Source organism: Mytilus californianus, unplaced genomic scaffold (genome assembly GCF_021869535.1).
Source record: "Mytilus californianus isolate M0D057914Y unplaced genomic scaffold, xbMytCali1.0.p SCAF_15, whole genome shotgun sequence".
NCBI classification, from domain to species: domain Eukaryota; kingdom Metazoa; phylum Mollusca; class Bivalvia; order Mytilida; family Mytilidae; genus Mytilus; species Mytilus californianus.
In genome coordinates, this window is record NW_026262637.1 from 9,652,825 (window position 1) to 9,666,002 (window position 13,178).

Consider the following 13,178-nt stretch of genomic DNA (forward strand, 5'->3'; position numbering starts at 1 on the left):
ATGGTGAAGTCAATCTTTCAATTGAGCATGGGGAATAGTAGTGTAAAGCGTAGAAAAATCAAAGGTCTTAAAATTGCAGACATTGTGATCTAAGATTTAGCAGTAGATCTTCAGAATTTAGAGAATCCACATCTGATTGACACCACTGGTTGAGTATATCTCAATGAAATATTTTTGAAGGCCATCTTTTACTGTAGAAAAAATAGTAGTCAACAATTTAGAAAGCTGTTTAGTTGAACATCTTGATGATTTAGCTATGTATCGTTCTTTATACGGAGTTTTGTGAAGTTTTGGTATCCAGTATAACATGTATAATGACGGTAGATTTTCTTCGTTTTCTTTGATGTTAATACCAAATAAAAGAAGGGCAGTTTTGTGATTTTGTAAAATTTCATCCTTTGTAAATAACGTTAAAGAATATGTTGGACTACCAGTTCTGCTGCTTATTCCAAGCTCTTTTGTGAGACATTGCAAATAAAGGGTTTTTACATACGAAGACAATATTATTGGAGGCTTTATCTGCTGGAACAACGACATATTTGTCATACAAAGAGGATAAAGCATCCACAACCTGTGGTTCTTGAATGGGTTAGAAACCCTTGTGCTCATTGTACATCGTTGTTTCTGAATGCGCTTCTGGATGCATGATCGAATAGCTTTGATCCATTCAGACAGAGTGTCCAGTTCTGGTTCGTCTGGTTCGCGCTTTACCCATTTTCTAGCATAGTCCTCAACTACATCCATCAGTAACCTGAAGTTATACAAGGTGCTTCAAAAATTTTGAAAGTCATTTGAAGTCTATGGAGACATCCTAGAGAAATTAAATCAAGCAGACTGTAGAGCGTTGTATAGTGTTAGTGGAGCGAAAAATTGAACTTTTCCAAGAACTGTGATAAAAACAGTTTTAAACTGGCCTAGTATGTGAAGTTTATTAATATCGAAATGCATATAATTACCCCCCCCCCCCTTTTTCTTCCAAACACACACACGCAAACCGCATAATCGTACCACTTTTCCGTCCGGTAATAATTACAAAGCAATATTAATGCTATTAGAAAATGATTAACATGTTCAATGTATACTAAGACGTTCTTAATAATACAGAAAATACAGACTGTGTGCCTGTTTAAATCGATAATCACTGTTTTGACACAGTCCCGGCATTTTAAGTATAATCTGTCAATCTCAGCGTCGAGTGGATATCTTTTTTTTCGTAACACGTCTAACAGATGTCTTATAGTGAGTTCGGAATTGAGTTTAAACACATATGATTTACAACATAGGGACAAGAAACGTGACACACATTTTAAAAAGTTAAATGGTAACATGTTTGACTTTGAATATTTTAAAAATAATACAGTTCAACAGTTTACCAGGCCAACGTTGACAAATAGTGGTGCATGAGCCAATTAAGTATGAACCTTTGCTTTATTTAAATAAATGTCATACTTTGTAAAATAGAGGCGAAAGATAACAAAGAGATAGTCAAGCTAATAAGTCAAAAACAAACTGACAATGTTATGACAAAAAAAAGATAAACCACGAATAGACAAACAACAGTACATAAAACACAACAAAAAACTAAAGACAGAGCAACACGAACCCAACCAAATACTGGGGGTGTTCTCAGATGCTTAGGACGGACAATAAGAGCTGACATTCATTAACACAGACGTTTAAATAGACGAGTATTTCTAAGGCAGTTAATGAACTATTCTTCATGAACGTATTGACTATTTCGCTTAAAGACACCCTGAATTAAATTTCCCTTTTTTACAAAAAATAATTTCTACTAATAAACAGTTATAGCTTATGTAAAAGTGTAAGATACAAATGAATCAGATTATTATGCAGTAGTTTCAAATGAGGGACGGGTGACGGTTTTAACTTTTCTATCATAAATGATGGAGAAAAAATTCTACTTTCGATGAAAACAAATGTGTCCACAGACAATTACAAAGTACCCTCATAAGATCTTCCCATTGCATTAAAAATACAAATTTTTATGGTGTGCGTCTAATGCTCTTTGCAGTATTTATCTATACCAAGAACGCTGAAACAAAGCATTCGGAAAGCAAAATTAATGTTATGTCAACTGTGCCTGTGGGAGTTGAAAGCACAGCTTCTTTGTACTTTCTTAACGTATTAACGGGGAACTTGATAAAAATGTGTTATTGGTCATATCAGTACAAACGCATTGACGACTGAGGTGATGATGCCCTCGAAGACTAAGAGTCAATCAGCAGAGCTATCAATTTAGTGCTAGTAATAGAAAACAACACTTTATATATTTAGTCCGAAGCGAGTTGATGAAGTTACCTTTTTTGGGTTTTACAAAGTCTGAGTAGGAGCTGCAAGCTCTTGAATACCGAATAAGTTGGGAAATGTATATCCCATATGCAGGTGAAGTTGATATATTGCTACTAAGGTGGGGGAAATTGATAATTTCAAAAATAAAATCGTCTCGTTTGTCCTAGATTCTGGTACTGAGATGACTGTGTATGTCAAATTCGATGTATAAGTCTAAAAATGAGGCGGAAGAAGCCGTGTCTGTTGTTTCTTTAATTTCTAGTTCTGGGGGGGGTATATTAATGGAACTTAATCAGAAAAGTGCAGATTGTTAATGGAAAGAACATCATCAATATATCTGAATGTGAAATTAAATAACCAGGCTTCTTTGATCTTCTTGATTTTGACAAGTGTCTGAAGGAACTCCGATTCAAAGAATTGGAAAAACAGGGATGCACAACTACGTACAAAATTTAGGAGCTTTATGACCAAAAGGAACATACAAGAATACCCTTAGGGACTTAAATTCCAACAGCAATGATATCAACCATGTATTGGTAAAAGATACATAGTTTTAATAAATTTCATGCGACCTTTATGAAGACAATGGCAAACATATGTTTGTTCAAATTACAAACCATTATGAATTTTTAAAATGAATGATAATAGTTTAACAGCTATGAAAGGTGGGAGGCAAATTGTCCATTCTAATTTGGACTTTTACTTCACAAATGTCAAATATCTGATATATAAGTTGCTGATGATTGGTAAAAGAAATCATTTACAAAATAACGTAATTCGAGATGTTAAAAATATTGCTAGGACTTTTTTGTGTCTGTATAGGTAAGTTGCAATCTATTGACCATTTAAATTTGAGCAATTTTTTGTTTAATTTTATTTTCATTATTTTTCATTTAAAATTATAATGTTTGTATGAAGAAAGTTTAAAAAAGTTAGAGATAATAATCAGAATATAATCTCAATAGATATTTTCCTTTAATACATGCAAAAACGAGAAATTTACATGACTCTAATCATGTCATTTAATAAATATGGTAGGATATGATTAAGAGCCTTTTCCCGCTTTCTACTTAATAAATAAAGAAGAAGAAAAACTGATATGATTTTAAAAGTAGAAAGTTTTAAAATGCATTTCCAACCCTCGCTTAGATGTTAGTAAAACTTATTGGTGTTGATTGTACTTACTTTCAGTAGGATTGGAAGCAGAATTCGTCATTCCTGAATGTTTAGGTGTATTTTTCTGTACCGAAATACCCGACCTTGAAAGACACCTTACATTTAAGAATGGAACTTCTGGAAGAAGCGTACACATAAATAAAGATATTGTGACAGACATCTGTAGGTAAGACAATCGTCATGTTCAAAATTAAAAGAGATCAATATTTAAAAATTATTCGACACATTATATAAAATGTTTTACGTATGTAGAAAAATGCTTAATTCTGTACACGCTTAAAAGCAACCAAAATGTGTTTATTTTGTTTTTTTCATCATGAAAATGCAACAAATATATGTCAAAAGGCGTTAAGAAAACATCAGTAAATAAACCAATCTTGCTCATTTTATCCGTTTTAAAATATAGTGTTAATAGCAGTTAGTTTTTATGAATCTGCGCAAACTCTTTGCACTAAGGCTTCTTTAAATATTGTAATACATATTGTCCAATCATTTTTCTTTTGATGGACGCTGTGCCTTTGATGTTATTTGTTTTTATGTTGTTTTTGTTTTCTTTTGTAAGATTGGTTTTGTGTGTTTGTTCTTGTCGGAATTGTATACTCAAAATTATACATTCACATATGTATCAAATAAATTGCCTCACGCTTCTAAGACATATGTTAACGAAGGTAGTCATTACACCTTCTTACACAACATAACATTTTCGCAAGGTAAATTAAGATTACAAGTAAATGTATAAATATCGTTTAATTGCAGTTATTTGTTGAGCATTGCAACATGTATAGATTCCGGTGTTCCTCCATCGTGTGCAGCTTACACCAAGTTATATAGTACCTTCCAGAATGTTATCACGGCTGCTTGCCATAAGAACATCCAAGGTTTTTGTATTTATTTTTAAAAATCTCTTACATAGTATAAAGTAAGGATATTAATTAAACAATTAAATTTTTTCAACGGATACATACTATAAATGACATGAGTTTTATAACCTAAAACATCAGTACCATTGTTTACCATTGTTTACCAACATAAACAAATCGAAGCCAAAACTGAATAATTGCGACTAGAAATTTAGAATTGATACCCGATATTGCAATGAAATCTTTGCATATATATATTTTACAATCACAACACTGAAACAACATATAATAAAAGTTTATGTAAATTAAAAAAGACCAACATTTTATTGTAGATATAATGGATTTGGTAGAAGGTTTCAATGATCTTGGCCCTGAACAAGAAGACTTTATAAATTGCATGGGAAAACATTTGAGTGAAAAAACTGTCGATGTAGATAAGTGCAGGTAGAATTTTCAATACTTTATTCGTTATTTAATGTTGATTGGTGAAGCGGGGGTAAATGGAGATCTATCTTTAAACCAGGAATGCATTTCTAAACTCTCTTGTTAAATGAAAGTAAACTAATCTGTGTTAGTAAGAAGCTAAAAACATGTTATGCAAGTATTTCACCGACAGTTGCAGTGCTTTTAAGAACATTGACCCTTTTCCTATGTCTAATTGCTTTAACAAGAGTCGAAAGATACCAAATTGATTATCAAAATTTATATGTTGAAGACAAACCGACAACAATATGACAAAAAACGAAAACCACGACTAGAAAAACAGTATGAAAAACACCACATCAAAAAACAAAGACTGAACAATAGTAACCCAACAAAAGTCGAATAGTTCATACTAAGTACACATTTGGTGACAAGTCTCATTCTGCAATGCAATTTCATAATTGACAAGAAAAGAGATTTATATTTTCGCTATGATAGTGTTTTAGCTATACATTCAGATAACCATTATATTCATTTTCAAATTCGTTGTAAATCATTTAATATGGGTATAGGCATCAAACATAATCTATATAATCTGTCGACAGGGTATATTTTGTTTATCGCATTTTGTGGCTAGATGAAACAGTTGATATCGACACTACGATGTAATTATTGGGGGATGTACATTTTTGCTATTAAATTAATATCAGTAAACTGTTATATTTTCGACTTTCTACTATGTAACTTGTACGTTTTGTACTGAATATGTTTGCAGTTGTTTCGTATACTGTTACTGTATGTGCCGTGAATAATTGGAAACATTCTAAACTACAGTGAAACGCAAGTAATCATCTCCTTCGAAATTGATTTCGAAACAAGCGACGGTCAACCCAAACAAAATTTGTAATGAGCTTCGGTGTACCAAAAGCATAAGCAGTTTCTATACCACAGGTCGCATCTGTTGTGTTTAAAGTTACAAAAATAAATCTGGTCTATTGTAGAACAATGTATGTTGACCCGTAGAAGCTTTATCTATTTTTGAAATTAATCATCTCATTGCCATTTACTCTAGATCTCTATTTAATGTTAGTTTGTATTCGTTTAGTATTTTACAGAGTATAAAGACATGCAATTATGATCACTTCAGCTCTAGGAGTCCTGATGCTGTGTCCAATATTGAGAGTTATATAGACCAATACAACGATGACATCTGCTACTTGCGTTCCTTTTTAGACTGAGGAATAGTATCAACTTTATTCGATTTAATTCCTGAATAAAGCATTTTTGAATTTAATTTCTTTTCTTTAAAATGAAAAAGATAAACAAGAATCAATAATAATAATATTTTATTGCCTTTGATTGCAATCGCAGTTTTCAATTGCATTTCTTATTCAAATAATATGGTAAACATTTTTATTCGATAATCAAAATTTACACAAATAAGCAAAATTCAGTATCCAAAATGAATGTCTGTACTCAAATACGGATCTCTTACTGGTATCTTTAGATTATTTTTGAATAGATAACAAAAATTACCAAGACAAAGGACAAGGTTCACTTATGGCACAAAATGGCCTAAAATATCAACTTTATCATAAAACACCAAAAAGGTCACAAAATAGTTCGTAAATAGGTCTATTTCAAAAGCCTTTATGCTAAATAAATCAGTTCTTTTTATAAAAGTACATAATATTCTCAAAAGTAAGCCCATTTAGGACATTTTGTCAAAATATGATGATTTTGGGCAAAATTACAGACCTAAAAGCTTGAGAAAAACCTTGGCCGCCACCAACGATCCAAAATGTTTTGTAACTGAAAGATTCCAATGTTGACATAGGATTCATCAATATAAAAACTTTTTGAATCGTGGATGGCGGCCCGGATTAATTATGCCAAAAACAATTAAAATTATGGAATTGTTTTTCCAAAATTGACCTTTAAATACAAATAATGTTTATATAAGGGGTCATAGCTTCATATAAACATATATTTTTTGTCTTAATAGTATTATCATAAGTATTTTTATGGGAAATTTGTAATTTTTTAACCCAATTTAAAAAACATCAAAAATTTAGGGCCAATTTTAACCCTTCGTGAACCTTCTCCTTTGGCAGCACCAGAGACAATGAAAAACATAGACTACAAACACATCGACTAATCGAGAGAAAAAACGAAAACACAAACATTGTAGAAAATCATGTCTTTCTCAGAATGGTTATGACGTCTTAAAAACATGATTTTATTATTAGTGGGTATTGGCTCTGAATGAGCTTTCAGTATCTACCAGTACACCCACATTGGAACTTAGTGTCTTAAAATTATTAGTTAGTTGTTGTTTTCTGTGTTTTGTGTCAATCTAATGAATCAGGCTTTTTTCGACTGACATTTATAGTGTGTTCTAATATTGCGCTATTACACCACTGTCTCAGGTTAGGGGAGAGTAAGTCACCCGCAAACATCTTTAACCCCAAAGCATTATGTATGTGCTTCTCCAAATCAAGAGCGTGCAATTCAGTCGTTGTCGTTTTTTGCTCTATTTGTTATTCGTTTATTGTTTTGAACATCAATTTCGTGATTTGTTTAACATTTGTCATTTCCAAGCGTTTGATAGCTTGCTAAGCGGTATAGATTTTGTGCATTTTTGTCGGCCGTGCAGTGACCAACAGACAAACAACAGTACACAAAACAAAAAAACAAAAACTAAAGACAGAGCAACACGAACCCCCCCCCCCCCCTCCTCAAAAGCTTGAGGTTTATCGCAGGTGCTCCGGAAAGGTAAGCAGATTTTGCTCCACATGTGGCTCAGTCGTGTTGCTCATGTAAGTACAAACCCGGTAATAAGTATAATTCCTTAGGTCACATTCGGGGGAAATGAACGGGATTGTAGTTACAACATACCCGTCTTCATCTGTTAAAAAGATATTCCATAACGGTCAAAAAATTTACGATGGGATGATTTCAACTTCAACACTCAAGACCCTTGGTTTAATAGCTTCCTCTATTAAGGAAATCATGATAGGTAATACAGGCCCTGGAATATCGTAGGAACAAGTCGTCTAGAAGAGGAGCACAGTTGGTTCCCATGGGAATGCCGATTGTTTGTTGAAAATCACGTTTTCCAAACGTAACAAATATGTTGTCAATCAAGAAATCAGTCAGTTTCGTATAATTTTTGGTTTGAATCAATATGATTTTTTTACAAAATAGGATTTATTCCTCCCTAAGACAAGATACTTTTTATCCCTCCCTAAGACAAGATACTTGTAAATACGATGGCCATTCTTTATTATGAAACAAAGCAGGACCCACTCTTTCAATTTGTCTCTTAGTTTGGAGTGGGGAATACTTGTGTAAAGTGTAGAAAAGTCAAATGTAAGAAGAAATAACACCAATGTATAATCATGTTTACATACGTTAGTGACCAGGAATATTACGACGGTAAAAAAGAAAAAAAAGCAAAGCCTTTGCAAAGATTCGCCTCTCTTTTATAAAAGAGCTTCACTAAGCGCTTCACTAAGTTTAATTCCAGCAAGAACACGTAAAGCTAAAACTTTAAAAGCTAAGGATGTATAAAACAGAAACACATTGAGATCTTAATGCCTTAAAGTAACCAAAAAAAAAACAGCCAATAAAGGTCAATACAAAATCTGCACCTAGTTGAAAGTGAGAAAGAACGGACGATATATCTTTAAACAGTAAGGTATATTCTTAAAAGGTAACATTCCCGACATGAATACATCGTTGTATAGTATTGTAATAGAACAGACATATTATTTTACTTTTATTAGTTTATGATGACTATACATAGTTTTGTTATGTAAACAAAAACTGTAGATATTTATAACATTAACATTTTTGATAACGTTTTCAGTTCGACATCCTATTTCCACCTCCCCTTGTAAGAAAGCAGGGGTACCGAACGGAAGAGGCTAAAATAATATTTGATATAAACTAAGTAGTCAATATGTATATACTATTTTTAACCTTTTTCACATGTAATATTGGCACAAAAGAAATCCCAACTTGCGTAATGGTACGCCGATACAGAAAATATCAAAGATTTACAATCAACACAAATGTAAACATGTCAAAATACATACAAAAGTAGATACAATGTAATAGAATTTGATATAAGGTCTTGGTCCCGTGACTTGAAACATATACATGAATATGCAACGGGGACTAGCTTGTATATCATTTTTCCGTTTTTGAAATAACCTTTTAAAACATGGTATTGTTTTGGAAAATAAACAAAAAAGTTTAAGCATTAAGTGCAGATTAAGGTTTATTTGTGTGTTTAATATAAAAATAAGGAAATGAGGTATGATTGCCAATGAAACAATTATACACCAAAATTCAAATAAAGTGGATGTAAGCAATTATAGACAACCGTACGGCCTTCAACACTGAGAAAAACCCATACCGTATAGTCGGCTGTAAAATACACCGACATGAAAAATATGAAACAATTCAACTGAGAAAACTAACGACCTAATTTATAACAAAACAATTAACGAAAAGCAAATATGACAGACATGAACCAACGACAACCATCAAACTACAGACTGACTGACTTGGGACAGGCACATAAAGATAAAGAATGTGGCGGGATTAAACATGTTTGTGAGCGCTCAACCCCCCCCCCCCCCCCCCCTAACCTGGGACAGTGGTCTAACAGCATAAGAACAAACTATAAAAATAAGTTGACAAAGGCTTAACTCATCAGATCGATATATCGATATAAAACAGAATAACATCAAACATAAACACAGACAGGACGTGGCAGGGTATTTATCCATCCCTCATCCCAAATAACAAAAGGAGAACAAGTACAGATCTGAGAGTACCCGTAGTTACTGCCAGCTAGTTCGAAGCCAATAACAACTAATAAAACAAATCATGTATCTAAGACTAAAATATCAATCAGTACACATCCAACATCCAATGGATTTAGTATAAAGACGTCATTAATAGTCAGAGAAAAACATTACCTTGTGTAATGACAAATTAAAGGATCGACAGATTGTATTACCGTTGAAATCTATAACGTGTTGTTTTTATTTCTTGGGGATATATAAACACGCGGTACCGTAAGTTGGTGTCAGAGGAAAATCACCATCCAAAAAAGGAAAATTTACAATAGGGAAAGAAAAATCATCGATTGAATTAAAAAAAAAATCATTATCATTTACGTTTTTATCAAAAACGTTTCTTGTTATTTTTATAACGCAAGAATTTTCCCGTTTTTCCTAACAGTTTGTTGATTAAATGTGTTTGCGAAAGCGAGGGAGTTAATTGAGGTGGACTAATTCTACATAATAAACTCCAATATTTGCAACGAATTATGTTTCTATTGATATCATTAACCTTACTTAAAAATGTTATAATTAATAAGGCTTTAAGGTAATGAAATATGAATACATTTCTCTATAAATATTGAGATATAGAAGCACTTCAAATGAAGGAAACCCAGTATGATTCAATTCAAAAGACAGTCGGATATAAGAGTGTATAATCTTATCTATTACTTTGATTTCTTAACTTTTATACACATACAACTGACAAAAGTAAGGCAAATGAAAAAGAGATATAGAACACTATTCTCTAGTGTAGTAAATCATAGCTAGAGGCATATTGTCAATTAAGTGATTCAAAGAAATTTAATTACACATCAAATGAAAGGTTCTTATCATTGTTTTCTTATTCCAAGTCCTATATCAATCAAGTATTTTACTCAGTTAAATAAATTTCGAAGTAGCATTTTTCAACAAGGGTTTTTGTAGAAACTTGTTCGCCTCCCGGCTTATATCATCCGACATTTTGCAGCTTCATTTGAATACGGATTGACTGGATCTATCATGTATGGAACAGAATGATCCCTTAAAATATAAGAAAAGTAGTGTCAAGTATTTTCGGAAGAAGAACCAATGATATCAACACTACCTTAATTCAACGGTCACCATGACAAATTGGTTGACCGATATGATGTGTCGTGTGTCAACTCACTAATAATATGTCATGTCTTTAGATGCTAAAATGATCGTCTGATCTGTAATTTTACAGACTGTTTTCTATTTCCAATTGTGATATTTTGACCTAGTGTTGATTGGAATGACGGACAATACATGCATAACAGGAGAGACTTACACCGTAGACGCACCTGGTCCCGCCCCTTTTGGAATTCAAGCAATATCTACAGTGTTTGTTTGGTACCTTGATTTGAATACCAGTTAACTACCATTTTTTGTTTTTACAATTTACCATCACTGTTTTTTAACAATATTAAAAGGTTTTAAAATACTACAGGTACGATAAAATCTGAAAACAAACACAAAAAAAAAAAAAACACCGTTGTTAAAAAAACCTAATAAAATAAAAAAAAAGAAAAACATAATACAAACAAAACACCGACAACAAATTATGTTATACAAGTAAGTTATTTAGTTAGGGAATTGTGTATATCTTAATTAAAAGGAGAATACTTTAATTTTGTCTTAAGATTTCATGTAGGATGATACAATAGCACATTATATAGACTGATAAGTTCATAGAATCTCAAATGAAAGAGTAACGCATATATTCTGTTTGATGTTTGTCTTGCACAATTCAACATATAATTGTCGATATTCATATACAAAATGTTGTTGATCGATGTGCTATACGAAGGCTGTCATAATATAAATAAGATATGTTTAACTTCCAATAGCACCCAATATGAAGATAAATAGATTTAGTATAATTCCCAATGAGAAACTATCAACCATAGACCAACTGACGTAGAAGATAGAAACTATATGTCACCATGCGGCCGTTAGCACTAAGCAAAACCTATACCGCATAGCAAGTCATAAAAGACCCCGCAATGACAAATATAAAACAGTTCAACGGAGAAAACTAACGGCCTGATGTATGTACTAAAAAAAATACACGAAAAACAAAAATAATACAGGCAAGAAACGACAGCCAATGAATAACAGGCTCCTTACTAGGACAGGCACATACAGATAGTTGAGGATTAAAACTTGTTAGCGGTCTCTCATCCTCATCATAACAAGAAACAGCGGTGCAACAGTACAACACAAGACTAAAGAACAATTAAATAAACGAAAACCAAATATGATTACAGCAACAAACAACAATCATTCAATTACAGGTTCCCAATTGGGACAGGCACATATATAGAATGTGTCAGACTTCATAATGTTTGCAGAAGCCAAACCCTCTGCCTAATGAGCACAGTTGAAGAACAAACTATGAAAATCAGTCGAAAAGTGCTTAACTCATCAGATCGATACAAAGCACAAAAACACGAAACACACAAATAACGGATCTGACAAAATATTTAAGAGAGGCGAAAGATACCTATGAGACATTCAATTTCATAAAATAAACCGACAACGACATGGCTAAAAAAGAAAAGGACAAACAACAGTATAGAAAACACAATATAGAAAGACTGAACAACATGAACCCACCAATACGGGAGATGATATCATGTGTTCCGAAAGGGTAAGCAGATCCTGCTTCACTTGTGCAGCCGTTTTGTTGTTATTGTAAGTACAAACCAGGCGAGAAGACGGTAGGTCACATCATATGAAAAAAGTATCGCATTTCTATTATTATCCTATTACAAGTGATTATGGCGTTGAATGCAATCGAATACGTTCAATGGCCATTCCACGGTCTTTGGTACATGATTGTCAAAGTATTTGGACACCTCAAAATCATTGATCGACAAATAATGTTACATGTAATGCAAATGCAGATTTACTTGTATAAATACAACATACTTGGGATACAATGTTCAAAATACATGGCAAGTTGTATATACTTTTGTCCTGTTAAATACGTCTATGTTTTAAAGAGAAAAATTAAGTACTTTTTGATGAATTTTCTTTAATTCCTACAAATGGTGAGTCGGAAATATCCCCATAATGCATCTTGTTTACAAAAGAAAATATCGCTACTCCACATAAGAAACGGTTTTCTCGATTCGCACTTTCCATAGACTGGTTATGTGATAATTACGGCATTTGCATTTCTAAGAACTTAAGGGTCATTATTTACCGTATATGGACCCTTTCCTATAACACAAAAAATGTTTTTAGTATCAGAAATAGTTTCCATTACTTTCCTCAATGCATTTGTCAGCTGGAATTGTTGAGGATTGCGTTCCTGGTTCCAAAGAAAAATTATCAGTAGTTCAAGTCCAAACGATGTTGGAGACTTCTGGGAAAAAAAGAAAGTACAATCAATTTCAGTTTTTGTTGCACTTTTGCATTACTGTATATAGCATTTATAATTAAAAGGAAACTACATAAATGTATATTACGTACTTTCCTGAGCTGGGAATGATAAATTCAATTTGGTATTAGAACCCTTTAGCCATACTATTTTGACAGTGAAACA

At 32.6% G+C, this 13,178-nt stretch overlaps 2 protein-coding genes and 1 long non-coding RNA gene across 12 annotated transcripts in view; 1 reads left to right on the top strand and 2 right to left on the bottom strand.

Moving 5' to 3' along the window:
- Nucleotides 1-13,178, bottom strand: part of LOC127725357 (2'-5'-oligoadenylate synthase 1A-like) — a 308,747-nt gene that overhangs the window by 103,424 nt on the left and 192,145 nt on the right. For 4 of the 7 annotated variants that reach the window (XR_007992951.1, XR_007992949.1, XR_007992948.1 and 1 more), the window contains one exon: nucleotides 10,005-10,136. The exons of 2 other annotated variants lie outside the window; for them this stretch is intronic. The gene's annotated coding sequence lies outside the window, so the exon portion shown is untranslated. Of the gene's footprint in view, nucleotides 1-10,004; nucleotides 10,137-10,588; nucleotides 10,649-13,178 lie in introns of those variants that run through there. One more of the 7 variants, XR_007992952.1, reaches the window with a different exon arrangement.
- Nucleotides 3,031-13,178, top strand: part of LOC127725359 (uncharacterized) — a 66,860-nt gene continuing 56,712 nt past the window's right edge. The window contains exons 1-5 of one of the 4 annotated variants that reach the window (XM_052232297.1): nucleotides 3,031-3,132; nucleotides 3,502-3,652; nucleotides 4,243-4,364; nucleotides 4,679-4,790; nucleotides 5,875-6,063. In XM_052232297.1, coding sequence (XP_052088257.1) covers nucleotides 3,093-3,132; nucleotides 3,502-3,652; nucleotides 4,243-4,364; nucleotides 4,679-4,790; nucleotides 5,875-6,007 — 558 coding nt within the window. In that variant the 5' untranslated portion in view covers nucleotides 3,031-3,092 and the 3' untranslated portion in view covers nucleotides 6,008-6,063. Of the gene's footprint in view, nucleotides 3,133-3,501; nucleotides 3,653-4,242; nucleotides 4,365-4,678; nucleotides 4,791-5,874; nucleotides 6,064-13,178 lie in introns of those variants that run through there. The other 3 variants (XM_052232298.1, XM_052232299.1, XM_052232296.1) reach the window with 3 other exon arrangements.
- The window catches only part of LOC127725368 (uncharacterized), a 64,273-nt gene continuing 60,131 nt past the window's right edge, over nucleotides 9,037-13,178 (bottom strand). The window contains exon 2 of the long non-coding RNA XR_007992965.1: nucleotides 9,037-9,167. This is a non-coding gene — a long non-coding RNA (uncharacterized LOC127725368). The remainder of the gene's footprint in view (nucleotides 9,168-13,178) is intronic.